This window comes from Trematomus bernacchii, unplaced genomic scaffold (genome assembly GCF_902827165.1).
Source record: "Trematomus bernacchii unplaced genomic scaffold, fTreBer1.1, whole genome shotgun sequence".
NCBI classification, from domain to species: domain Eukaryota; kingdom Metazoa; phylum Chordata; class Actinopteri; order Perciformes; family Nototheniidae; genus Trematomus; species Trematomus bernacchii.
In genome coordinates this window covers 16,142,019-16,169,804 of record NW_022987689.1, presented here as the reverse complement: position 1 = coordinate 16,169,804, position 27,786 = coordinate 16,142,019, and the positions used below count along the sequence as shown (strand labels likewise).

Below are 27,786 nucleotides of genomic sequence, written 5' to 3'. Positions count from 1 at the left end.
GAAATAAACCAATGAATGATTCTTTCTACATGGGTGTTTCAGGTCAGGTCAACATTAAGGTCACCAAGCTATCATCTGGATGACGACCTTTGTAATTCCCACTGATCTGCAACAAATCGCCAAAGTAAAATGTACAACACGTCACGACCACAGGCGCTTTTCATTTAGAAGTATTCCGTCCGAGCAGAACATATTCACTCATTCAGTCTGTCTGGTTGAAAAAAACAAGCATTGTAATAAAAAAGTTAAGCCCCGGTTCTCGTAATAAGAAAGAAACACACAAAAAAACCAACTCTTTGCGATAATAACTTAGCATTCAAAACAATGCGTATATGAATCAAATGAGATTAGGAAAAACGCGGACGTTAAAGGCCGTACAGCAAAGATGCCACCAAAGCAAACGGTTAATGTGGAACTTGTTTGTACTTTTCTCACAAAGAAGATTCCACTTTGGCATGCACATGAACGTGTCCCGCACAGTGTCAGTTATGTCCCCGCGCAGAAGGACGGTGTGAAGACTTGGATGCTTTGTACAGATTTGTAAATCTCCCGGTACATGTGGAAGACAGTATTTGAGAGGAAGCAGATGAAACGTTTTTATCCTGAAATTAAAAAAAAGCAAAAAAAAAGAACAGGTTGGGTTTAAAAAAGAAAAAGGTTGATTGGAGTGAAGGTCTACAGATGTTGAGCTGTCTTAAAAGTTCCTTTTAAGCCAACATTTGTTTCTTCTTGGCACTGTTGTCTCATCTGAATCGTGTATCTCCTCAGATGTGAGGGGGGGGGGGGGGGGGGGGGGGGGGGGGGAGACTGATTCCCAACCAGCATAAAAACTCATGCAGACATGCAAACACAACCTGAGAGGGGGCAATAGGAAGTTTGGCTTTATGTCAACAAAGTGTCAAGTAATGAACACACACACTGCAAAGGACAGTTCTCTTTAAACGGACTTTAAATCTCCAGTTGAGAAGACATCTCCAAAACGGTCCTCCTTCTTTTATCTTCTCTTTATTTTACATCAGGCTCCTCAGGATAGAGTTTTAGGTAGTTTTCTGTTTTCTTCTCGCAGCAGATCACACTCGGATGGGGAGAGTTTGGCTCATCTGTTGCCGAACGATTTCCTGACTGCTGTCCGGACTCTTCCTGTTGTGTCCCGGCAGAGTGCCTCCGAGCCGCAGCAGGTCCCTGCCAACACAGAGCAACAGGTTCACATCCACTTGAAACAAAAGATAAGGCTCATTATTACACCGCTAAGTGCTCTCATCGAAGGAGGATAAAGGTCCCATCCATCTGAGTGCTGTATAGAACATCGCCAGCACCTTAGACCTCATGGCTATAAACCAAAAAAGACTAATCTCCTGATCTACAGATGTAAAAAAAACCTAATTCCAAGCCAAATATACCCATCTCATTTCATAGTTTTAATAAAAAATGCAACATATTTCTTAGCTATCATGGGAAACAGCCTCCGTGCGTCCTTTGTTGCTCGGCCAGCGTCCTTGTTTTGAAGGATGTAGATACTGCAGAGATACGCCGCGTCTCATATCCTCTCCCTCCCTCCCGTTATCTGCCCCAAAATCAGCCAGCAGCCAATGGCAGGTGAGTGGGAGCGAGCGCTCACACGAGAGAACACGGGAGACGCTCTCTAAACCGTGATCCGACAACACGACCCTATCTCCCGCCTCCTCTGCCGCCGTCTCTGCTGCATACAGATGAGGCCATAAATTAATCACTGGCATATGATCTGCATACAGCGACACGTAGCATAACATCAACACACACACACACACTATTCGCTCAGCATTGGGCGCGCCCTCCCCTGATGCATTAAAAAGCTCATTAGCAACCTAATTAAACACATTCCTCTCTTTTAGCTTCTCCTCAATCTCCCTTATTACTCACACTTCATCACCTTCTGCTTTTCCACATCAGCAGCTCTGGCTTCTGTCTGTCCTATCACCTAAATTCCAGCATCCAGCCATGTATAGGGGGAATTAAACCGAGGTCAGCCATTACATTTCCACACACAATTAGCTTCGCTGAGCCCAAATGCTGGCAGAGGGATCGCCCTGGGGCCTCTGTGTTGGAGTGAGACTGAGAGCCAAGGAGCTGGCACAAGACCCTGATGCCGTATGTATGAATTCTGCCTTTGTGCCCGTCGGAAACAGGAAACTGTGGCATTGTCAGGGATGAGGAAGTGCTCTTGATGAAATATACATCACTACAGAGCTCAGGATCTACCAGCACTAATCATACTGGATGCCAGGCTAAGAAAATTCAGAACAAACACGTCAGTAAAAATTGGTCGGGGCGTTTGGAGCCATTGCGCTAAAAACAAAAGTTGAAAAACAACTTGTCAATGTGAGCATACCTATGAATAAGTCAACTACACTTTCAAAGGAAGCTTCGGAGAAAAAAGGCAGACGTCTGTCAGCACATTCACTTCAAAGAAATCTCTAGAATTAACCAAAAGCACAAAACAAAACTAACCCAACAAGTACGAACCTCGGTATGCTTCTTTTTAGTACAGCCATATATTTATATATGTTTTCTAACTCTAACATCTTATTCCAAAAACCTAGAGGCACCAGGAGGAGTCTTTACCGTGCACTTCACAGCTGCCAAATACAATATGGGTGACAATTTCACACAAGGTGAAAGAGAAAGAATTGCATCACTCCTTTCATGTGTTTGCACTATTCAGCTGTTATTGTGGAAAAAACCTAAAAAGTAAAAAGTGACTATATGGAAAACCCAGCAGAAAAATGCATATATTTTCAATAACAGGTAGCAGCTGTCAAGTCCGCCCACAGCAAAAATAAACTACAAGGAATACATTACTGACTTTATGATCAAAGTACTAGCAAATCTCAACAATTTTCCAACATGCTTCTGCATTTACTATAAATGTTGGTTGCTGTTGTGAACTGAGATTCTTTAGAAGTTGAAATATTATTTTGAAGATCAACATCCATTTGGTACAACCCTTTACACCCATAGTGAGTAAATCAAGAGTGTCTGAGAGGTTGCTAAATCTCACTGCCAAGATGGCAACGGTTATTTGCTTTGGTGTTCTAACAAGAGCTAAGATAAAACACATTTCCAAAAGGAAACACTTTCCATTGGCATTGAAACCTTTATCCATTCACTTCAACGAAACAAAAACAGTTTGAGAACAATGCTCAGTGCTTAACAATAAGCATGTGAGAAAGCTACTTCCTCACCCTGAGTAGGTGCTGGTCACCACCTTGAGGCTGGCGGCGTTGCGGAGCAGCTTGTCCAGGGTGCTGACGATGCGGGAGAACTTGGGCCGCAGGTTCCTCTCCTTCATCCAGCACTCGAGCATCAGCTGGTGCAGCACCATGGGGCAGTCCATGGGGGGGGGCAGCCGGTAGTCCTGCTCTACTGCCGTCATCACCTGAGGGACAGGAAGTTATTCTTAATAGTCAACCCAGTCTCACGGCATTTCGTGTTATAGTCACAACATTTAATCTCTTGATTCGTGTTCACCAACACGATTTCCCCCTTTTTTTCATGTCACACAGAACGATTTTAAAAGCAATGTATTTCTATTGGTAGTATGTTTCGTGCCTGCACCACGTCTTTTTGTCCGGTCGGGTCTTGGAAGACCGGAAGCTGTGTGGTTCATAAAAACATGTTCTTACTCAATATCAAGCCACGATTATTGTTTTTATTTTAAATGTATAATGTCTGACTTTTTTTGAGGAAAGGAAATGGGGCTCAGAGCCTCAGGATACTGAAATATGTATTTTTTAAATCTTTTTTTCCTTCTAATTTGTTATTCTTTTCTAAATAACACACTGTTATTTACTCAACAATAACACACAATTATCCTTGTTTTTATTTATTTGTTTAATTCTATAATATCGGGCTTGCTTTTTTCAAAATAAAGTCACCGGAAACAGACGTAGACACACCCACTGAACTGATTGGTTGAAGCTCGGTGATTGGATGTTTTAGCTTCAATGCACGTTGGGATATGGTGTCCTGATGAAGGACCATAAGAAGACTAGAGAAATCATGACAGTTAAAACTGTTTATCCCCGGGCTTGGGAACTTGAATATTTATAGCTAATCCATCAAATATCTGACAAAAGCTTTTACCTAAAACCATAAATGTCAACGTTATTATGGCGCCTTGAGGCAAAGACAGAGGATCAGCAAAGTAATTAAAATGTATCCTCTGGGACCATAAATATCAGAAAAACACTTTACAGAAATCTATCCAATAACTATTAAGGTATTTCGACTGAAGTCGGCGAATGAAATTGCCATCCATAGGCAACCAGCATGGCTAAATATGCAGACATGTTCAAATTAACATAATACTACCCTTTAATCACTACATGTACACAAATGTTGTATTGCTTATAGTGCAAAAAACATATTTCTTTAAAGTTGGGGTTGGTGGCATCGCAAAGTAGCATGGGATCATAGGCGTTTATCATTCAGTAAGCCTTTCTAGGATTTCTTTCATTTTTCATTGCTCAGGAGGATGAGGAGCGAAATTATCCAAAGACGTCTCCTTATTGCCAAAACAAACAGACAAATAACATTAAGTTAACAGTTCATGATAAACATGACTGTTTTCCCAGGGGACACAGGGCGGAGCAGCTACATGCTAAAGGCTAATGTTTGCTCAGCTTGTTCGTATGATAATTTAAGATCCAGATGTCTAATGATTACATTTCCTCATCCGGTTGAAGTATATAGTTAAAAATACCAAGAACTTAAAAGTCAAAATGTGGGTAGGATTCAAAGAACTGTCAAAGTGATAACATTTGTCTCTGACTCATTTGTGTTAAGCTCTCTGTTTGGCCTTTGTTAGTGTGGTGGAAGAATAATCCCCAGTTACTGTATTCTGTCCCACATTAGACCGTTTCTCGGCTCATGCTGTCACACTTTCCAATCTCTCTTAAGCATCTTTATAACATTCTCAAGTGTTTTCAAAGTTATCACTTCAAAACTGGCATGATTGATAGGAGAGACAATAAGTGGGGGATGAAAATGTTGGAGCATTGATTTGATTTCCCTCCATAAGCTCGGCATGGGTTTTAACTCCCCACAACAATAAAAAAAATGCCATTTGGAAACAATAAAACATTTCTGCTGCACCCCTCTCCTGCTGTTTGTCCTTTGATTTTGATGTCGTGCTTCTAGCCGGCGAGCACCTCTGTTTATACCTCGCGTTTGTTGACTCTGTTGCTTATTGAGCGACGACTGTGGCACAAAGGCTATTGGGAACAATAGAGGGCTTCTACTTTGATGCTTTCATTACTGCATGTGGGTTTTGTTATGAAAGTTATACATACATTACTGGCATTTCTTTTCATTCGTGCTCCATTTTCCCCCTTTATTGCTATCAGTGTTACAACTCGCTTTTTGAAGCACAATACAGAGTTATTCCTCCGAGAATAAAGTGGAGGTGTGCGCATTGCTTCGCTTTGTTCAAGGAGGAGGAAGCAAGAGATTTCGTTTTCTTTCCTGCTGAAGTTACAATGTCTGTGCAGTGCAGATAGCCTACAGGTAAAACGGCCCGTTAAAAAGCAGAAAGAAAAGGATTTTCCCGAGTTTGCCTTTGTGTGTGAGGGAGGCTTTGCAGTATGGATTTGTAGAGGGTGGGCAGGCTAGGGCTGTAAATAAAGTGGTTTAAAAAATAGAACACAGACACACAGCTGCACCAGCATCTGCAATGAGGAGATAAAGACAGTAAAGCGGGCCCAGGTCCAACGTGTACCGCTGGAAATTAAAATAAGCTCTCAGCCGGCACTTAACTTAAACATAAAACTCCCTGAATATTCATTAGAATATGTTGGAAATACAGTCTTTGGGGTTGATTGACACTTGAGACCACATGGAAGCCTCAACATTTTCAAGGATCCTCCCGATTGCCTCCAGGTATTTGACCCACTTTCTATAGGTTCATGTTTGCACCATGACATTATCTGGCTAACTTACATCCTGGTTGCTCATGTCCCAGTATGGCCGCTCCCCATAGGACACCACCTCCCACATGACGATGCCGTAACTCCACACGTCACTGGCGGAGGTGAACTTCCTGAAGGCGATGGCCTCTGGCGCCGTCCACCGGATAGGAATCTTCCCTCCCTACACACACACACACACACACACACACACACACACACACACACACACACACACACACACACACACACACACACACACACACACACACACACACACACACACACACACACACACACACACACACACACACACACACACACACACAAATACAGTCAAATTACATTTGAACACTACACATGCAGTGCATACTGTATTTTATGCAGTATAGTAAGACCACACTCTGTAGTATCAAGCCATTCATCCAGCCACACACGCAAAGGGGGATGGCATCAACTACAGATTGTATTAAATATGGATTGATTTGAACAGTCCGGTTTTTTTCAAAGATAGTGGCTATGGCATTAGAAACTACATTTAGATTATTTTAAAGGTAAACACAAAAATGCTTTTGGTGAAATAATGAAACAGTTCCGAATCTTATGAATCAATTATTTCTCAAATGATTCGATTCATAGGCTAGATGCATTTTATTGCTGAGAAACCGGCTAATAAAAAATTCAATTGTAAACAAAACATGTATTTTATAATACAATACTAGTTTTTTACAAAACTGTAAGTAGCATTATGTTCAAGCAAGTTTCTTTTGTAGGAAAAAACATTTAAAAAATGCAATCTGAATCTTTGCAGATAAAAAAATCTCCATTCCTCTATGAATGTATTTTTCCCCCACCTCTAGCAAAAAGCCATACAGACTTTAAACAACTAACGCAAATATTGGCACACATGAACAGCCACACATGCATCCATTATGCACATGTGAAACAAGTAGGGGATTAACAAGCTGAATTAAATAGAGTGTGCAAACACACAGCCCTCACCAGGGAGCTGGTGTAAGTGGCGTCAGCTGACGTGTCGTCCAGGAAGCGGGACAGCCCGAAGTCGGACACCTTGCAGACCAGGTTGCTGTTGACCAGGATGTTGCGGGCGGCCAGGTCTCGGTGCACGTAGTTCATGTCCGACAGGTACTTCATCCCCGCGGCGATGCCACGCAGCATCCCCACCAGCTGCGTCATGGTGAAGCGCCCGTCGTTCAGCTGCAGGAACACAGCGGGAGACGGAGAAAACATGCGGTTATTGGAAAGAAAAATGGGGATGTGTTGCAAAGTGGAGGGTGGGGAGGAGAAGGGGAGATAAGGATGAGGCACCAGAGAGCCGATCAGTCACTGAGGCCACATAAACATGACATCTGTCATAACGCTTCACGGCTGCTCCTGACACTCACTGACAGCTGACCTTTTCACGCATGCTGTCCAATTAGCTGATGAATTAGACTCTTTAGTGTCCTGCTAAACCCATAAAGGCTTTATGTCGACACACAGACAACAGACAGGGAGCTGCAGAGCTGGAATCAGAACCAGACAACAGCAGGGGGGTTTGCTTCCACTCTGCAACAAACCAGGTACAGGCGCAACGGATGTTAGCGCGGAGCTTTGTTCGCATTTTTCACGCTTGCGAACATTAAAGCGAAATCGTCCCGTCGACGGAATTAGAATGGGATGTCGCTCAAAGCCTTCTCTCGTTTTTAAAGTGCCTGATTTTGCAGGATTTTTGTGCCCTTTTATGTTAACATTTGAGAAGCATGAAACAAATGTGAGATTAGGGGCTTTCAGGGTTTAATTTACAATTCTCCACGCGTGCAAAGCGTGACACAGTGGGATAAACTCCACATAGTAATAAATCAGAACTCCAGCGTGCCGAAGCCTCACGGGAAGCCTGATGTGTGTGAATTGAAACCAATCCATCGAATGTCAATACACAATCAGCTGATGTAAAGAAAGATGGATTGGGCGAGGCTCAAACTGCTTTCATGACCTGATAATAAATGTTTTTGTTTTTTTAATCAATCCCTTCTTTGACTACACAGCACAGAACACAAGGCGTGACATGACAAAAGCATAAACATTCTGCTTTGTAGTCGGCACAGTCCAATGAAGTCTGACAGCAAATAAGCCGGAATGGATGGAAGTGTAAACAGGCGTGATTCATAGCAGGCCTTCAAAGCCGCCTGCGTGTGTGTGTGTGTGTGTGTGTGTGTGTGTGTGTGTGTGTGTGTGTGTGTGTGTGTGTGTGTGCGTGTGTGTGTGTGTGTGTGTGTAATGCTTCTACATGTGCATATGTCGTTTAGACGGGAGTGTGTCCATGTCTCTGGGGAGCTGCAGTAGAGAGTGTGTGTCACACATGGATGGTTTATGTGTCTGTGTGTGAGTTAACTCTATAGGGTTGCTGGTCTGAGTCAGAGGAGTGTGAAAGTGGCGGGAGCGGGGGTGAGGACAGCACAGGCCGCGGACTCTGTGTTATTTGTGGGACAGCTGACTGAGAGGAGTGGGTGAGAAGCAGGAAGAGGCTCAGGCTGGGCTCTCAGATGTATTTAATGACTTCTCATAAATGATGATTGATAACTGACTGTTTGGCTAGATATCAGTTAGATTAACTGAAAATGAAATGAATGGTTGGAGCGATTGCAAATGAGCTTTCTCAGTCTAAGAAAAACAAAGTCATGTTTTAGGCTCTTTTCAGCCCTTGTGTTACATTTTTGTTTTTGTGTGAGAGAATACAATTAAACCACAGTTGTGATTTAAAACATAGCAGTGTAACATATGCTGTATGTTTTTGTTGCCAAAAACGAATTGAGGGAAAAAGAAAACTATTGACACATTCTAGAGAGTTACATTTTTGTATACATTATTTAAAGGCCCACTAAGTAGGTTGTTTGGTTGCAGCTTACACTATAGTAAAAGTTGGCCCTCCACCCTAGCTCAACAATAGTTGGATCGCTAGTTGGTGAAAGCCTAGGATTGTACATTAAAAAATAGCCTTTTACAATTTCTATTCTATCTGTGTGAATGAATGAGCTCTGCAGTTAAGTAGTCATATTTAGCTTTGAAGTCTCTTAATCTTTGTTTGTATTTGAACTAACTAACTCATATTAGACTGCATTTTGTTCAGGCAAAGTTATGTTATTAAATAGGTTTTTTTTTATTAGCGTGTAAGTGTATGTTGTATAAAGGATTTACCAAAATCGTTTCCCGTTTCTATATTTTGTACATTTATGGGAGGCTTTGGCTCAGTGGGATAGTGCGCTGAAGTTATTGCGCTGAACTTTGAATCAGGGGATAGCAAGTTCGAGTCCCACTGCAGTCAGCATGTCGTTGTGTCCCTGAGACACTTCACCCCAAGTTGCTCCTGTGGGGATTGCCCACAGTATTGAGTATGTAAGTCGCTTTGGATAAAAGCGTCTTACAAGTGACATGTAATAATAATAATAATATTTTAATAAGTGATTGATTAATCTGCTGAACATTTTCTAGATAAATCAATTAATCTTTGGTCAAAAAGGTCAGAGAATAGTGAACATTTTCAAAAACAGTATTCAAGATCCATGGATATGTCTTTAAATACCTTTTTTCAGTCCAATACCCAAGGATATTCACTGTTATATGTTATATAACAAAAATAAGCACAACATCTCCATATTATAGATATTTTCTTGACCGATAACAGCATCTTCAGACATTCTGCTTGAAATTACTTGAGCGATAAATTGATAATGAAAATACTTGTCTAATCAATTAGTCGATTAATTGTTGCCGCTCTAATTAGTATAAACAAATATCAGACAACATACCAAGCCCTGGTATTGTATGCATTTTGCCATTAAGCTTTTTTGTGCCCAGACAGGAGGCAATGTCAAAGCTCATCAAAATCATGGATTCATCATCTATTGAAACAGTAGCCGTACACCATTTAAAGATAAACTGCTTTTTTGTTCCAGCAGCTTGGCAATCGATGGAGCAGCAGCATTAAGGATCCTCACCCAGCCTAACTGTTACAGTAAGTAGACTTCTTTACAGTGCAGCCACGCAGAAAAACACATTTGATTAAACGTAAATGATACGTAATAGCCCCCACGCAGCTTTAAATGTACTGTGTGACACCTCATTTCTCATCCTGCCTTTGTTCAGCGCTTTGTGTAGGTGGATGGTCTGAACCGTAATCTCTGATCAGTAATGCGTTCTGTAGTTGAACAAAGATTCGAAAACACTGAAGCAAACGTATCCAAAGGTCTGCCATGTGGCGTTTATCCACCAGGAGTTTGTGCATTGGAGCTCCTGTCAGCATCACTCACTCACGTCAAGGCAAAGACACCATGCTTGTCTCCAGGCGGTATATTGCGCATTTCATCTCTATCAGTCGGCAAGTAAACGCCTCGGGGTGTTTAAAAAGAGAGTCAAACATTCTGATAACGCAGAGGTGTCGTGAGTGACTTTCTGTGTGTGTGCGCTCCTCTCCGCTTTGATAGGAACACAAAGTAATGTTCTCTGTCGGAGGTGTTGTGACGCTCACCCTGAGGAAGGAGTCGAGCGCTCCGTTCTCCATGAACTCCGTGATGATGAGGACGGGGCAGCTCCGCGTCAGGACCCCCTCCAGCCGGATCACGTTGGGGTGGTCGAACTGGCCCATGATGGAGGCCTCGCCCAGGAAGTCCCGCCTCTGCCGCTCGGTGTAGCCGGCTTTCAGCGTCTTAATGGCCACCACCATCTCCCTGCGACCCGCCTGCTTCAGACGTCCGCGGCACACCTCGCCAAATTCACCTGGGTTTGAGAGAACAAGATGGGGGGGGGGGGGGGGTGAGGGGGTGAGGGGGGTGAGGGTGATGGAGGGGGGGAGGGGTTGAGTGATCAGAGGAAGGGTTGGCGGAAAGAGGAAGTTGGGGGTGGGGAAAAGTGCGGGGAGAGGGAACGTTACTGGTCGGATTCGGGAGTGAAGGAGCTGATTTTTGAAAGAGTTGAGGGTCGGCTTCAACTGTGGGAGAGGTATTAGAAAAGAGAAGAGGAGAGGCCGGGGGCTCCGGGGTCAAAGATGTTGGGGAGAGAGGGAGTGGCCCATATCGAGTGAGAGTGGAACCTGGGAGCGGTGGAGGGAGACAGGGGACGGACCAGGAACTTGGGTGTTTTGCGAATGGTGTCTTTGAGTGTTTATAAGGGGAGAGAAAAAGAGAGAGAAAGAAAAAAAAGGAGGAAGATTGAACGAGCAGGAGCAGACTGTCATTTGAGGTGACGTTAGGACACAACATGCCGCTGGAGAGGAAGAAAACAAAACTAGAGGGGGAAGAGCTTCAGAGGAGACTTTTACTTCAATCCTTCCCACCAGCAGCTCTCATGCACTCTTTGAATCCTAACCCTTCTCCCAGAGAGGACTCTCTTATGGCGCATTTCCACTACACGGCCTCGCTCGGTATGGCTAGGCCTCGTTAGGACTGGCTCACTTCATGGCGCATTCCCATTACAGTTTAGGACCTGGGGCGCTATCTATAGTAACGCAGTGTAGGCGGAGCCGTGACGTCATCTTCAATGAGAACCCCAGAAAAACAACACAGCCGTTAGCTGTTAGCACTCAGAGCTCACAGCTCCTCATATATGTTCAGAAACTAGACAAAAGTTAAACAAGTACAAACCACAGACTGCCTGTGTCATGGCGAATACAGTCGCTGCTTTATTTATGTCTGTATAGGCCGTTGTTGTGAGCGTGGACGGTCGGAGCATATATTGCGTTAGCTTAGCCGATCTCCATTTAGACAACACGCACTTTAAAAGGTTTTTCGCCTGCCGTCTGTCTGCAGACTTGTCAAAGCATTAATTCATGGTTTTGACTAACCGGTATCAGTATGTTGTTACTTCGGCATCATTTTGAAACGTGTATTACAATTAAATCACGGTCAAATATGTTCATCTTGTTGTAGTTGTAGCCCCCTTGCCAGAGATGCTCTCTCTAGTTTAGCATACTCAGCCCGACTCAGCCTCGTTGTCTCTGGCCCTAGAACCACGATTTTATGGGGCCAGAAAAACTGTGAATTAGGACCCGCTAGCCGGTACTAGGCCAAGTGGAAACGCAACCAAAGACGGGCCGCTGACGTCACAGCTCTCTTAAACGGGGCTCCGCGCTGCAGTGGAAACGCGCCATTACAGAACAGACCTCGAGGCTCTATGGCACACTCCTGCTCAGATGAATGATTCATAAACCTGAGACCTTTCCCAGCTTATCGGACAAAAACAAGCGGCGTAGGTGTACCTGCACCGATGACTTCTTCTATTTTCACGCAGGAGATGTCTATCTCTTTGGCGAACTCGTGGATGGCGTCGTTGGGGTCCTCGTAGGTGAACGGGTCGATGTAGACTTTGACACCCGGAGAAACTGAGAGGAAAAAAAATGGATAAGAAATGTTATCATCTCGACAAAGTAAACAACATGGCAAATGTAGAAAAACTATAGTAGCCTGTTATTTGCTTGATTGATCGAATTGTCGCTTGTGTATAAAATGTCACAAAATAATGAAAACATTTCCATTGCAGGTACACAAAGCTGGTATTTTTCTGTCAGTCTAGAAACCAACGATTTCCTTATTAAAGATTTGTTTTATGATATGTAACCACGATTGACCAATTATCAATGAAGTTGCCGATTTTTACTTATCTAATATCGGTCAATTATCTGTAGCAGTTGTTTTTTGAATATATTTTTGGTTTAATCATATTTTTGTATTTATTTTATTTATATATTTTTTTCTTATTTATATGTTTTCATTTGACATTTTTGGTAAGAATTTGCATTCCTGCTGAGAGTGAGGTTACAGGACAGATTCCACTCCCATGTCCAAACAACATGTCTAATAAAGTTCACATATACAAAGTAGTGCGTGACAGTAATCAGGAAGACAACATGGCCTGGACTTCCTCTGTGAAAATTGTAAAATGTTTCTCTGACTCAATCAGGTGATTGGATAATTGATTGAATCAGTTGGTTAACTGTACTGGCATCACCAGAAGAGCTTAACACATGGACTCACTGTATTGCTGCAGTTTCTCCGTGTACTCCAGCTCCGAGCCGCTGCGCTGCTTCCTGTAAACAAGCAACATACAAACAAAAGTCACATTCACATGCATCAGTCTCGACCCTGTATACTTACAGCAAATTAAACTAATATCTAACTCGACCATCAGATGAAATCTCAGACTGCCAGGAAGAGACTCTCCATTTTTTTTTCTCTGGCAGAGCTCTTTTTGAAAGCATGTTAAAGTTTAATGAGCCTCTTTGTTCAGCGTCTAATAAAATGAAACATGTACTGTAGTTGAGTAGTAAAACATCAAACACTTACTTAAGGCAGACCACAGCAATGACCACCAACGCAACAATGACCACCAGACCCGCGGAGGCCGAGCCGACGATGAGAGGCAGCTGGTCCTGCACCGACTTCTGAGGGTCACCTGGAGCATTAACGCACACACACACAAATGAGTAAATACCACCAAGAACACTAAAAAGATTAAAGGGCGGCCTGTTCCACAAGTGTAATGGCCACCATAAAAACTACTAAGCCAGAACCCTTATTAAGGAAGTTGTAGCAGCAGACATCAAGAACAGACTGTTAAGGCTGTCCACACCAAGAACAATAACTTTAAAAATAGCCAAAATACATTAAAAGAAATAAGAAAATAACTCTCAATCAAGTGGACGGCAGAGACCATCCCACAACCACAGTGCTGAACTATATAAATGGTATATCCACTAGCTTTAGCTGTTGGAAGCTTGGGGCTTAAGCACGTAGCTTGGGGCTAAAGCGCGTAGCTTGGGGCTAAAGTGCATAGCTTAGCACGACTGTTAGCATCATTTTCCGCAGTGTGGTGTGCTTATTATGCTGTCAAATTCACATAGAAAAAAAAGTTCCATTCATAAATCAATCAGCATAGACAAGCAACTGAATTTAGTGAAATAGCATGTTAGCTAATTCGCTAATTCCACATGAAGTCAGCTATTTCCAAAATCTGCTGGGAAAAGTTCAAATTTGAAACAAAGAATAAAAGGGTTAGGTAAACACATTGGAGATAAAAGAGGTTGTCATTGGTATTATTGAACTTTTACTTGACTCACATACGTATTCAGAGTTATGTTTAAACAAGGCAATTTAGCTCTTATATGCTTCTCTTATTTATCATCGTTCCTGGTGTAAACAGCCCTTTATGAGAGATAGTGTCCGTACTGTGAAGGCTCGTGCTGAAGTCCATGGGGTTGCTGTAGCGTCCGTATCCGGCAACAGTGCGAGCTCTGACCTGCACCACGTAGGGCGAGCCGGCCCTCAGCCCCTCCACCTTGGCAGAGCTGTGCTGGGATGTTACAGTGTGGGACATCGCCTGGCCCTGGAGTCAAAGAACAGACCAGTTAGTTATATTTAAGTTTGTAGTTAGCATTATGTAGTAATACTATTTAGATTTTGAAACAGTTAAAGTTGATTTCATGAGCGGTAAACACATTATTGTTTATTTCAGACTGAGAAGTTTTGCTGCTTGAGCTTTTTTTTTGTATAGAACAAGCCAAATCTCCGGTTGCTAACATTATTGCTCTCTATTTGAACAATAGTTCATTTTTATTTTATCCTGTAATTTTCACCTGTGGAAAAGCTTGCTATTATTTGATTATCGATCATTACATTCTCAAATTCTAAAAGCATGGTTGTCCAGCAACAAGTTAAACTGTGGCTCAACTTTCGCTGCAATTTATTTCAATCTGCAAAGCACTGAGCTAGCTAATCACATACTGTATATATGTAAATGCATCTTTCCTGCCTATAAAGCCTTCAAAGAAATGGATCACTTACTAAAACTGACCTCGGTGATGCCAAGCAGACCCTAGCAATATTTTAATGCAGTGCTGTTTTCAGTCCAAACACCCTACAAGGTCTTTACCATCAAAAGTTATAAAATGGCCATATAATATCTGCAGCACTTCACTAGATAATTTAATCAATAGCAATGTTGCAGCACTTACATTACCAGTTGCTGAATTGGACCGGCCCATACTCTTTACCAATAGACATTTTTAGAATCTACCAGTCCCCCCCACACACATCGCATTTCAATATAACATTTTTCAGCATTGATAAAAAATGCTTCGGCGGACAAATAAGATGTTTTAGAGTCAATAGGGCGGGCACTGTGACCTACATTAAGGCAGTGGATAAAAAGTAAAACCTTACCCTTTCATGGTATTTAATCTCGTAGTCGAGGATGACCCCGTTGGGTTTCTCAGGGGGCAGCCACGAAAGGCTGAGAGTGTCCGAGGTGGAGCGCATCAGATGGACGGTGGGCACTGCTGAAGGTGCTGCAGAGGGACATCAGAGAAGACACGGTTAACAATACAGATTAAGCGTACAAAATTCTGCCGAGACACAAAAAGACAAGAGTTGAGTGGAATAGTAGAGTAGTGTGGAATCGTGGCAGTTTGTCATTCCAATCAGCTTCTCCCGGTTTGGAGTCCTTTATTTTTCATTGTAAAGGAAGTTCTAACCGAAAGCCAAATTATCTGCAGAGGTCTCTTGGTCTTCAAAACAAACCAAGTGATTAAAATGGGAAAAACACTGATAAAGCAGTTCAGTGCTAGAAATCAGTGTTTCTCAAACCGACAGAAAATAGATGTCTTCAAGAGGCTGCAAGCCCAGAAGCCACTAATGATTGCTCAGCTAGTTTTTCTGATAAAATAAGATCCAGACCATCAGGAGTTTTTTACTTGGAGCTGAATAATCCACAGAGGACTCTTCTTCTCCAAATCAAACAGACCAGGTGATTTAAACTGATAAAAACACTGAATAAAGCCCTTTCCATGTCAAAAATCTGGGTTTTTCTGGAGATTCTCTTCTGCGTTTTCTCAGACACGATAACTTAAGATCCAGGCATCTGATGACTTAAATCCTTCTTCCAGTTAAAATACATAATTAAAACCGACCAAAGTATCAATGTGGCTTAAAATAAAAAATCTATTTATGCCAATTTACGTCAGACAACCCCATGCTGATGCGGTCACTAAGGAGTTGCTCAGATAAATACCTTAACATATGACCAAATGAAACAGATTGTTACCTTGATTAGAATTAAGGATTTCTTTTTGAGAATATTTGAAAACCTGCAATAAAGTAAGTACATGACTCAACAATACTTATAACGTAGTTCTAGTCATTTTTTGATATAATTGTCACATATTATGTCTTCAAGGTAGGGCTGTGCGATTATGGCAAAAATCATAATCACGATTATTTTGGTCAATAATTGACATCACGATTATTTAATACGATTATTCATTGACTTTGAAAACATCAATTTATTGAACTTTAAAAAAAAATACAAATAATCATTTGAACAGTATCTTATAACTGTTGATTACCCTGAACGTATAATTCAACTGAAAAACCAATAAATAAAATAAATGATACATTTATATTTACATTTAAATAAATAATATCAAAATAATAAATACCAATAAACAAGATCAACAAATATTTTTGGAGCGCACTTCAACAAGCTAATAAACATATATAAATATGATAAATACAAATAAATGAGATCAAATATGTTGCAGTGCACTGTCACAACCTAGCAAAGCAAAATAATCGTTTTTTCCGATTATGTTGTTTTTGTAATTGTGGCAGGCCAAAATCGTAATTGCGATTAAGATACGATTAATTGCACAGCCCTACTTCAAGGTACTGGACAGTTGCGAGTTAGGGGTATCACATCTTCTAAGTTACCAAGATTTTTGTCTTTCAAAGTCACAAACCATCAGAGTAAGATAATTATTATTCGAAATACTCCAACCTGAACGGTTTAAGAAAAACGGTACACGTGTCACCTTCACTGTTCTGCAGATTATTGATTTGTGAGGCTTGAAATTGACTCAATTGACAGTCATTGTCCCGGCTCCATAAACTGCAGCAGGGTGGATTAAGTGCAGGTTAACTGGGAGAGTAATTACAGTCTGTGAAAGGTGCTGAGCAGTTTGGTTGATGATGACGCTGCAAATATTAAGTGGAGATGTTGAAAGGTGACATTGTCAGTGATGTAACGTCAGACGCCTGCCTGACAGACTGCTGAATGCTGCCAGTGGAGATATTAAATATATGTTAACTCTTTACCTGCCTTTCCTGTCACTCTCAAAAAGTGCTGCATTGGACAGTTTTCCATCTCTACCTCTCAATGTTTATTGCTGGTGTTAATACGGGTCTGGATACTCATTAGGACACTCATTGACATCGACTGAAGGCTGGACCCACTAACCAGCCCGTTTCATTGAGATGTTAAGTGGTATTGATCGGAGCATCTCTATGTATTAACTTGGTCCGTGCACACATCCAATGGCATTGATAGATCTCCTTCTACTAAGAATATCCAATCTCTTCACTGGTTACTAGTAGCTGCCTGAATACCCTTTAGGACACTGGTACTGGCCTATTGTACTGGGAATGGATCCGGTCCTTCCTACATGTTAGGGTTCAGTCAACCGGCTGGCCACTCCAAAATGGTGGAACGAGCCCAGGAAATGCACTGAGCGGTGGAGAAAAACATTTATAGTGGCCAAACGGTGATACAACAACTTTTGTTCCACCAGCAGTTCATATAATGTGTGATGGAAAGGAGCAGAAAGAAGAAAGTCTTATTTTACCTGCCCTTTACTCAATCCCAGCTGCCAATACTTTACTTTTGTTGTTCATACGGCCCTTTATGTTGTTTGATAAACGATTCCACCGTTTCAGCCCAACTTCAGAGATACACATCTGCTTTAAAGGTCACCTATTATGCAAAATCCACTTTTTCAAGTCTTTTATCCGTAAATATGTGTCTCCTTTGTGTTAAGAGATTTGGAAAGTTTCACGAGAAAAGATTCTCTCTGTTTTTGTCCTGATCCGTCTAAAACCTGTCTGAAAATTAGCTGATCAGATTTTGGTCACTTTGTGATGTCACAATGTTTTTTTGGGTTGTGCAACCATTGGCCAATAACCAACCAAGGTAACACCCCCCCACCTTATCATCTGAATCTTTTCCTAGAGCACCACTGTATTTTTTTAACTAATTATCTCTCAGAGGGGCGTGGCCAGCAGCAACTCATTAGCATTTAAAGCTACAGACACAGAATCAGCACTTTTGGAACAGGGCTGAAACAGAGGGGTTTATGGGATGCTGCAATGGGTGATCTGTTTGGTAATTCCAGCCAAACACTTCAGAGACATGTTCTGTATATATCTGAGACCTATAATATATTGTTGAAAAATAGTATAATAGTGGACCTTTAAAGTAGTACTTCAGTGTCAGTCCGTGACCTCATTGGTCCTAAATATACTTTTCCCCATTAAATTACATTGGAAAAGAGATGTTTGTAAAACAGCGTATATTTTTTTTAACCTAAATTAACTATCAATTACATTCACAGGAATATCCCTTTTTTAAATCTTTGGGGTTTAAACGTTGTAAAATACTGAGTTATTTTACCTCTCCATCATGTGACTGACTGAGGCGGGCCGTGACAGAGAGGACTAGAGGCGGGGCTTAGGGAAAACGAAAGTGATCATGCTCTAACGGCCCAGATAATTTTGCTCTTGAGAGTCAGGCCATTTTGCATTCATGCGCCTCTGAGCAACTCTCAGGAAAGAACGAGGACCCAATGAAGTGTCCAGCTTTCTTTATACATAAATGTTGACCAGGATAGCAAAAAGTCTACACATCTTCCGCCGCAGACTAAACACTCATCTGCTTCCACTGCATCATGGCCAATAAAAAAACATTCAAAATTCTGTATGTAGCACCTTAAAATGGTTTGGCTTATTTGGAGCCAATGAACTAACTCTTACAATGGTTTGGCTTGTTGAAATCTAATGTACTTGCAGGATTCTTGCTGTTGTATCTTAATTGCAGTTATTGTAAGTCGCAAAGATAAAAGCTAAATAAAATTTAAAAAATGATAAAAAGTACATACCCGCTTGGTTGGTGGTGATGTTGACCGTGGAGTAGACGGGTGGGATGGGGTTCTTCCCAGAGACCCCGTTGACAGCCTGCACCTCGAAGCTATAGCGGGTGTGGGCCTGCAGGTTCCTCACCACCACCTTCCTCTGCCTCAGCCCCAGCCGGCGGGGGGCGATGTCCACGTTGTCGTCGCAGCGCGTGCAGGGGCTGCGGTCCCTCAGGCACTTCTTGCACACCACGTTATAGACCAGGTCGCTCCTCCCGCCCGTGTCCTCGGGTTCCTCCCACTCCAAGGACAGCGAGGTCTCATTCACGCTGGATATAACGTTGCGAGGCGCCTTGGGGATCGCTGCACACGCACGCACACGCACACACACACACACACACACACACACACACACACACACACACACACACACACACACACACACACACACACACACACACGTAGGTGTTTAAGAAGGTGGGCAGGCGGATAAGAAAAACACACAAGTGAGGCTTTTTTCATGTTCCCTATGCAGTGCTTACACCCTCTATGGAGATATAAATGTTTTAATATCTCTGTAAGAAGGCAGCAAAAGGAAGTATGGCATTACATTTTAAGGATATATCAATACTCAATGATATCCATATCCAAGTTCAAGTTTTACAAATAAAGGTTTAAAATGCTGCCTATATTACAAATAATCATTAAAGAAATATTGTAAGCTTAGTCTAGCTGCCTTTTATTCTTGTCAATAAAAGAACATTTGATGAAATAAAAATAAAAAAAGGAAAATAAAATAAATATTTTGGTGTAATTTTGTAAAGGATGCCTGTCTTATTGATATAAAAAACAAAGGGTTTTAAAAAAGTGAATCAATTCAGAATCTTAAGAATCTGGATTCATACATGGATACATTTTCCCCAGCCTTAGTATAAACCTTTATGATTCATTCCTATGCATACCCCCCCCCCCCCCCCTCATGTTGCATGAGGAACTAATCCACTCTTGGTAGAACGTCATGTTCTTGTATCAGTAAAACCCAGGGCCACCACGGTTCAGTATGAAGTGCTGCGATTTGAATGCCGAGTGTTTGAAATGCTGGATAAGGTGTGATAACCGCGCAGGGAGGCAGCAGAGATTGGTTCAGCGAGCATGTTTTTCATCTTTTCACAGCGAAAGAAGAGAAGGGCCCTCTCTCTAAGCTTCCAGTGGCAGAACCTGTCACAGAGCGGAGAGGGGGGGGGGGGGGGGGAGACGGGGGAAGCCAACAGCGCTTGTCGGCCAAGACTGCCTGTCCTCGGAGTTCAGCTCGTGGGCCCGGCTCGCCCTGAGACGCGCTCCCTCACCCCGTCTTTTATAATTAGGCGAGCACGGTTCAGAGTGGAGGCTCTTCTAATTGGACACCCGTCTGAAACACACGCTGAGTCCAAGCTGCCGGCCACTGACTGGCTGAGCCTCTCTTAGGCAACACAAAGCGCAGGCAGCTTGGCACAGCTCTGACAGCTCTGTCCCGACGGGCTGTCAGAGTGTTTGTGTGTGTGTGTGTTTGTGTGTGTTGAGTCGGAGGTGCTGCTTGAGTCTCTGTGCGCGCTGGTCAATGTCAGAGTCCACTGTGTTCCTGTGACGAGGATCTGGGGAAGACAGTTGCGGGCCCTGTGTGTCATTTAACGCGCCGGAGGCCCCTGGGGGGGGGATTTTACACGGTCAAGGCAGCACATGTCGCTCTCCATCAGTCCCACTGCCGGGACTCCTCTCAGAGGCGGTCAGCAACACAGAGACTAGTTACCTCCAAACGGACCGTTCCCATTTGGATCATGGAGCGAGGGAATTAGCTATCTCTTTAGCTAAATACGACACATGGTGCGCTAGCTAGTGGCTAACATTATCTGTCCTGTGTTTGGGGCTGAGCGTGTTTTTAGAGCTTTTTCACACAAAAAAAGCAAATCACTAAAAGCGATTCCTTTCCCATTCTCACATTGCCCTTCGTTTTGTTACTATAAAGATATAGATTAGCTTTTGGCCACGTAAACGCACAATATGTAATTTTCTGCCTAAACAATAACAAAAGATGGTGATTTGTGGCATTGTGAAGGAGCATAATAGGGGTTTGTCATTTCAGGATCCTTCTCCCGAGTAGGATAACATTGTTTACCGTGAGCCGAATCATCAGCAGAGGTCTACACTTCCCTTAAACAACCGGACCATGTGAATCAAACTGGTATAACACTGAGTGAAGCAGTTTGACGCTAAAACAGGCGTTTCTCTGGTGCTGCTTAGCTGCCGCTCATGTTTGCTCAGCAGTTATCTCTGATCACTCGACATCCAGACAGCTGGTTAAAACGGACAAAAAGTGTACTGTAAATATGTGGCTTAATATTGCAGTCTATTTATGATGTATGACGACAGCAACATGGTTTGCAAATTGTTGGAAATATTTGCTAAAATAGAAGTGCCCAACAATCATGTAACAGTTTAAAGGCAAAAAAGCCACTTTGGTATTATATTCTCGGTTTATGACTTGAAGCACCACAGATCTTAACTCTGATTTCTTAGCCAGAAAAAAACTATATTTGAATCCTGTTGGCCCTTAAACACAATGACAGATGCCACCTATTGCTACAATAAGCTGTATTCTATTCAACTGTTACTGTACAGTTTTACATTTTACATTCTGTTCCATCTTATTCTATTTTACATGTACATAGTTTACTTATTTCTGCATTTTAGTTGCCCCATTGGGTCATACACTACTTTGTTGTACTATTTTCTTCTGTTTCTGTTTGTATGCCTTGTTGTACTGGGAATAACGATTTTTGTTGACACAACAATTGTTATGCATAAGACAATAAAGCCTTTAAATGAATCTTTGAAACATGGCAATGACAAATCACCAAACATTACTCCTGCTTCCTGTGCCTCCTCTCAGAATACCAACATTTAGGATTGCAGCCTGCACAGTGGACGATGACTTACTGGTGCATGCGGAGTCTGGGGGGTCGCTGTCAGCGCGGTAGAAGCCACTTTGGCAGGGGCAAATATTGGCTCCTCGTGCACTGGTGCGACTGTTGGATGGGCAGGGGGTGCAGAATCCCTCCCCGAATTTGGATTTGAAGGTCCCAGGGATGCAAGCTGGATGGGCGGGAGAAAAAAAACAAAAACAAAAAAGACAATGAGAACAAAAACTAGAATGTGCTTGTCATTTAAAACACAAGAGGCTGTCACATCTGAACAAAAACTGCACCTGCGACGCTCGATATTAATGCGAAAAGCGTTGATAGGTCCATGAGAGATGGCAAACACTTCATCACAAGCTTCTTATCTTTACATTTGCATGTGCTCTTCCCTTTTCACTCCCTCTACCAGATGACAATAATCTCCCAGTATAAAAGAGAGCCGGGATGACAGCTAAGTCTCGCGTTGAAGAGGAGGATGAAGACGGAGATAGGCCCCCTCGCTGACAGGACTCAGACAAACAAGGATGGAGAACGCTTCTGAGAAAACGGGATACACCCTAAACCCATCAATCAGTGTCTGGTCCTCAGCTCTCCAAACCACACTGCTGAATACAAACAGGGCGTCCACAACGCACAACAACTCCATAATAAGCCAATAAATCAGTTCAAATGATAGTAGCGACACTGAAAACTGAAACGTTGACTTTAATTAAATGCATTATGTCAACAGATTTCACATAACTGTATTAGGTTAGTTGAAAGCAATAATATTAAGTTAAACCTAATATGTTTTTTTTAAACTCAATATTATTGAGATGTGAAATCTGTTGACATAATACATTTAATTACAGTAAAGTCAACGGTTCAGTTTTTTCAGTGTAAGTATACTGTATTTACTGAAGTACTGTACTTAGGTACATTTCAGGTACTTGTACTTGTTACTGCTTTATACTTTTGGCAGCAAATGTAGTTACATGCTACATTTATTTTACTGATTTATCTACCAGTTACTTTATTAATTCATATTCTGACACACAATATATTAATACGATTGTTTGGAATAGATTACATCATCCAACATTATATTTAAGTACTTATAAACAAGGGGTGGGTTAATTGGCAGTCATTTTGCTAAGAAGTTTTTTGTTACAAAATATTTCACAGTTCCAGCTTCTTGTATGTAAAGTTTTGCTGCTTTTGCTTTAAAATATTTTCTTATTTTTTGATACATTTACTTAAAGGTCCCATGTCATGGCCATTTCTACTGATCATAATTCCATTGTTGAGGTCTACTAGAATAGATTTATATTGTGCAATTTTCCAAACTCACATTGGTTTCTCATACAGCATCTCTGTATAGTATGTGTATTCACTCTCTGTCCTACACGGCTTGTTGGAGGTCCTGCCCCCCCCCTCCCTGTGAGCCCACTGTGCTCTGATTGGTCAGCTCGCCCACTCTGTTCTGATGAGTCTACCACCGTTACAGAGGAACATCAGTGATTATGTGTTACAATGGCGTTTATTAGCAACCAGAAAATAACACCAGTAAGGACAAACAGATGAGAATGCTGCGTGGGGTCTGGGTGCCGTGTTGGCGGGACGTTGCGCGGCTAGCTGCTTTCTGGGGCAGCATAGACAGGTATTTTCTGTGTTAGAGTTTTACTCGCTACAGGGTGTACTTTGAGGGTTTGTGACTTTGCAGACCGTTTACATGCATAAAAAGCTTCATAACACACAAGGGGACGGGTAATGACCGGAAAAGCATGACATGGGACCTTTAAGTACCATTGTCGCTGTAGTAATTTAACTAGAACATTTAGTATTTTCACAGGGGGTATTGGTACTTTTACTCAAGTAAATAATCTGTATACTTTGTCAACAATTAGACATCAGAGAAATTAGCAAATGATATCGGAAAATTATATAGGACGTGTCCGAGCGGTTCATTTGAATTCCAGAGCGTGACGGCGAAGGTTGCTGATACGGAGTCTTAGGGATAAACCAGCATAAGCCCACACTAAAGAAGGACTCAGATAAAGGGGATTAGCAGCAAAAGGTCTGGATATATCAGCCTCCAGAGCCCCACATTTTACTGTTGCCACATTCCTAACTGGTGGTGTAAAAGTGGGGGTGTCTGGCAAACATCTGTCCCGTCAGCGTGAGGGCCTCGTAAAAAATCCCAGCCAGCAATGGAGTGTGATTAACTGGTTAGGCTAAGTGGTCTTTCAGTTTGAACTCGACTTCCACCCCTAATTCCAAACAATGACACTTTGAGGGAAATCAGCGCGGCTAATGGCCCCCACATTGCAGCTCTATAGCCCTGCAATAAAAAGCCAAAGATAAGATGAAAATGCGTTCCTTTTTTTCCCTTCTCCTCCTCTCTGTCTCATAATTCAGCGAGACCTTTAAGGCCCTGCCATCTGATTTATTTCACTTCTATTAGAAAATGCATCATCATTTTCCTCCGTTTGTTTGTTTTCCTTTCGCTCCTTTTGGAAGAGGGTGCTGAATCACCCACGCTGTCTTTTTTCAATCCATTAACTTCTTTTGGAGGGCATGGTGATTCTCCTGTTTTCGATACACTAATGCCCCCCCCTCACCACCACCTCCACCCACCACCACCTTCCATTGTCTCCTCTCGTGTTAGCCTCCTTCCGTTAGCGGGTAAGAAATGAAGCGTCTGAGTGATTAATGTTAGCGTGGCAGTGTTGGCTCACGTTGGGTCTGAATGGTGTTAATGAGTGTGGCCGCCTGTAGATTAACTAACGGGAGGAAATTACACTTCCTCATGGCCACCGCCGGCTGAAGCCCTGGAGAGCTTTTTATCAAGCGTTGGCGGCAAGCTTTTAACCTTGAGCCGCCAAATGGCAACGAATGAGCTCTCGGAACGCGTGTCGACTATTTCTCACGCCCAGGTGAGACGAGGCTTTCGCTTGTCTGTCTTTGACTTCCTGTAACCCGTCCCCCCCCTTCCCACCCCCCCCCCCCCCCCCCCCCCCTCCCTTCCCTTTCATTCTTCTCATTTTGGCTGCTGTTACCATCCCATCTTGGGCAATTCACACCTCGCACTATCTCTCTTTCTCTGCTAATATCTCTTTTTCTCTCCGGACGCCTCTCCCTTCTATTATCTGCATTTTCCTCAAAAAGAGTCGCCTCTCTATTCTATCTTTCTCTCCCTCCCGCGCCGCTCTCTCGCAATATTTGTATTCTGCTCCTCTCTGCAACAGCTCATTAATTCATACTCTCCTCCACCCTCCTTCACCCCCTTTCCAGGAGCCGCACAATAAATGCAGCGAAGAGGGCACAGACCGAGGTGACGTGCAGCGAGCATATAAAGGAGGTTTGGTTCAATAGAAAGTCTGAATGTCTGTTAAACACACGTAAGCGGGCCAACGTATCGCTCACTAGTTAGAGGTGGCCTATATGGAGTGTCCACTGCCATTTTCCGTCCTCTTGATCTCCCCCATCCAATTCTCAATCTCCAACAAAGGCTTTTGCTGGCCCAAAAAATCCCGTAACAAAATAAAATAATAATAACCCGGGACGCCTTATCGCTCACTAGTTAGAGGTGGCCCATATGGAGTGTCCGCTGACTAGTAAGCCGGTTCCAATCCTGAGCCAGCCGAACATTTCAGGCAATGTCGTCCCCTCTATCTCCCCCTTTCAACTCTAAACCTCCAATAAAGGCACTCTCTGGCCCAAAAGATACCTTAAGAGAATAACAAAATAATAACAAACGGGACGCCATATAGCTCAATTGGTAGAGATGGCGACCCATGTACAGTGGCGTGGTCCCCATGTGGAGGACCCTAGTTCAAATCCAGTTTGGGACCATTTGCCACCCCTCACCCCCTCTATCTCCCCCTTTCAACTCTAAATCTCCATAAAAGGCACTCTGGCCCAAAAAATACCGTAACAAAAAAACAAATAACATGGACGCCATATAGCTCAATTGGTACAGCGGGCGACCCATGTACTGTGCCGTGGTCCCCATCATCAAATCCGGTTTGGGACCATTTGCCAGGTCTCACCCCCTCTATCTCCCCTTCTCAAGTCTGTCTGTACAATAGAGAATACTGAATACAGAATACTGTTTGCCCAACTGTTTAACAATCTAGTTAAAAAAACAACAACACACGTACCCTGGCACTGGGTTCCGTCCGAGGATGGTTCGTATCCGGCCACGCAGGTGCAGGAGCCCACGGGGACCATCCACTCTCCGTCCCCGTTGCAGTACAGCTTCAGGGGGACGGACACCTCCATGGCGTTGTTGACGCAGGCCCCCGGGGCGATCACTAAGGAGGTGGCTTCTGCCCCCGTGGCGGTCTCGGGGAAGACGGCAAAATTGGCAATAGTGGTGGAGCACTTCTTGAAGAAAACCCTGACGGAGATGAGCGACATGCAGGCGCCAAGGTCCTGGAAGGCCAGGTAGAAGCCGGCCCTGGAGAGGGGGCCGAAGCTGCGCACTTTAGTGTTGATCCGACCCGCCTCCAGGAGGGAGAAACTCTCATCCGGGGCGATGGTATCCACCTTCACGTAGGGGTTCTCCCTCCACAGGGGGCTGCTGTCGGTGGCTGCGTCCCCCTCGGACTCGTAGTAGAACAGGTTGAAGGTCTCCTTGCAGGAGCCGGGGATGTTTGGGATGCTGGCGCAGTCGCGCACGGAGAACTTGAGCTCCACGTAGACGCGCAGCACGCCCTTGCGGGGTATAAAGTCCGTCCTCAGCCAGTTGTTCTGGCTGGGCTGGCGGACATTACACACTTGGTAGGTTCTGATGGGGCTCATGGAGTCGTCGTAGCCGCTCACTTCCTCCCACTGTGGAGACAACAGAGAGACACTGTGACAAACAAAAAGGCAGGGGGTCCAACTGATGCAGAAAAATGTGTTTAAGAATAAAACCAGGCTACATTTCATTGATTATCTTATTATTAACAGACTTATCACCCATTCATCAACAACAGCGCAGAAACCCCCTTATCCAATATGTTGTTAATTAAAGTGGAGTACTGTTAAACGCATCCTAATGCAAACCATTCAAGTATAGAGGGCATCCAAAAACAGGGGAGTGACGTCTGCCGCACACAGATAATAAAAAACGCAACACACACTCCCCCACAGAGGGGTTGTGTACATGTGTGAGGAATCATTTGCAGCTCAAATGTTTCTAATTACATGAATGATTCAGAAAATTCCAATCATTACGGGCTATTAATAGAAAACGTCTCATTAAAACACATTTCACGCGTTATGCACATTTGACGCTGCTCACGTGTTGCAGGTTTTAGGAAGACGGATGTTTTGCAGCTCTGTGTGTGTTGGACTTTTATCATAATACACACCTATAGGAAGCAGCTATAACAGCTGCAGTGCAATCGAAATAGCCTCAAGAGGAGATTTGGTTTCTATACCTCATAAATGTGTTATCTGTGCTCCAGGAGAGATGAGAGCATACATTTTTACTCTTTAAATGGAAACTTTTCCCGTCTATCTATAATGCAAACAGTGAGTTATTTATTAAAATACTCATCTAAATGCAATGCTGTCAGTGTGATTGCACTCCTGAGTACTTCATGTTACGCAGAATATATTATATTTATACATCTTTTTCCAGTGCCTACACACTCAGCCTGAGAGCAGATAACTGTTGTGGTTAATATGCAAGTCAGACTGATGTCTTTTTACAGTATTAAGCTTTGGAAATGACCATTTAAGGACTAATAGCGTCAGAAATGTTGGCAACAAATCCTGATTTAAGGGCCAAAAGTAAACTTTTAAATGGAATAAAAGCTGTTATTTCCAAGGCTAGTTAGAAACTAATGCATTGTACATTTTTTAAGGCTAAAGCCAAAATAGTTGGAACTGTCTCCGGCTCTCTCTCACACATACAGATGGTAATGTTCATGATTGAATCATAATTACTTTTTGTGTCCCGGGGGGAATT

The 27,786-nt window shown here is 42.9% G+C and overlaps 1 protein-coding gene across 2 annotated transcripts in view; it reads right to left on the bottom strand.

Annotated features, from left to right (window-relative positions):
* Positions 1-813: 813 nt before the first annotated feature.
* The window catches only part of ephb3a (eph receptor B3a), a 40,709-nt gene continuing 13,736 nt past the window's right edge, over positions 814-27,786 (bottom strand). For both annotated transcript variants that reach the window (XM_034138182.1, XM_034138183.1), the window contains 13 exons: positions 25,988-26,660; positions 21,865-22,020; positions 18,919-19,254; positions 15,155-15,279; positions 14,162-14,318; positions 13,280-13,388; positions 12,971-13,023; positions 12,196-12,318; positions 10,471-10,718; positions 6,945-7,160; positions 5,977-6,126; positions 3,222-3,415; positions 814-1,182 (listed from right to left, as the gene is read on the bottom strand). In XM_034138182.1, coding sequence (XP_033994073.1) covers positions 1,071-1,182; positions 3,222-3,415; positions 5,977-6,126; positions 6,945-7,160; positions 10,471-10,718; positions 12,196-12,318; positions 12,971-13,023; positions 13,280-13,388; positions 14,162-14,318; positions 15,155-15,279; positions 18,919-19,254; positions 21,865-22,020; positions 25,988-26,660 — 2,652 coding nt within the window. In that variant the 3' untranslated portion in view covers positions 814-1,070. The remainder of the gene's footprint in view (positions 1,183-3,221; positions 3,416-5,976; positions 6,127-6,944; positions 7,161-10,470; positions 10,719-12,195; positions 12,319-12,970; positions 13,024-13,279; positions 13,389-14,161; positions 14,319-15,154; positions 15,280-18,918; positions 19,255-21,864; positions 22,021-25,987; positions 26,661-27,786) is intronic.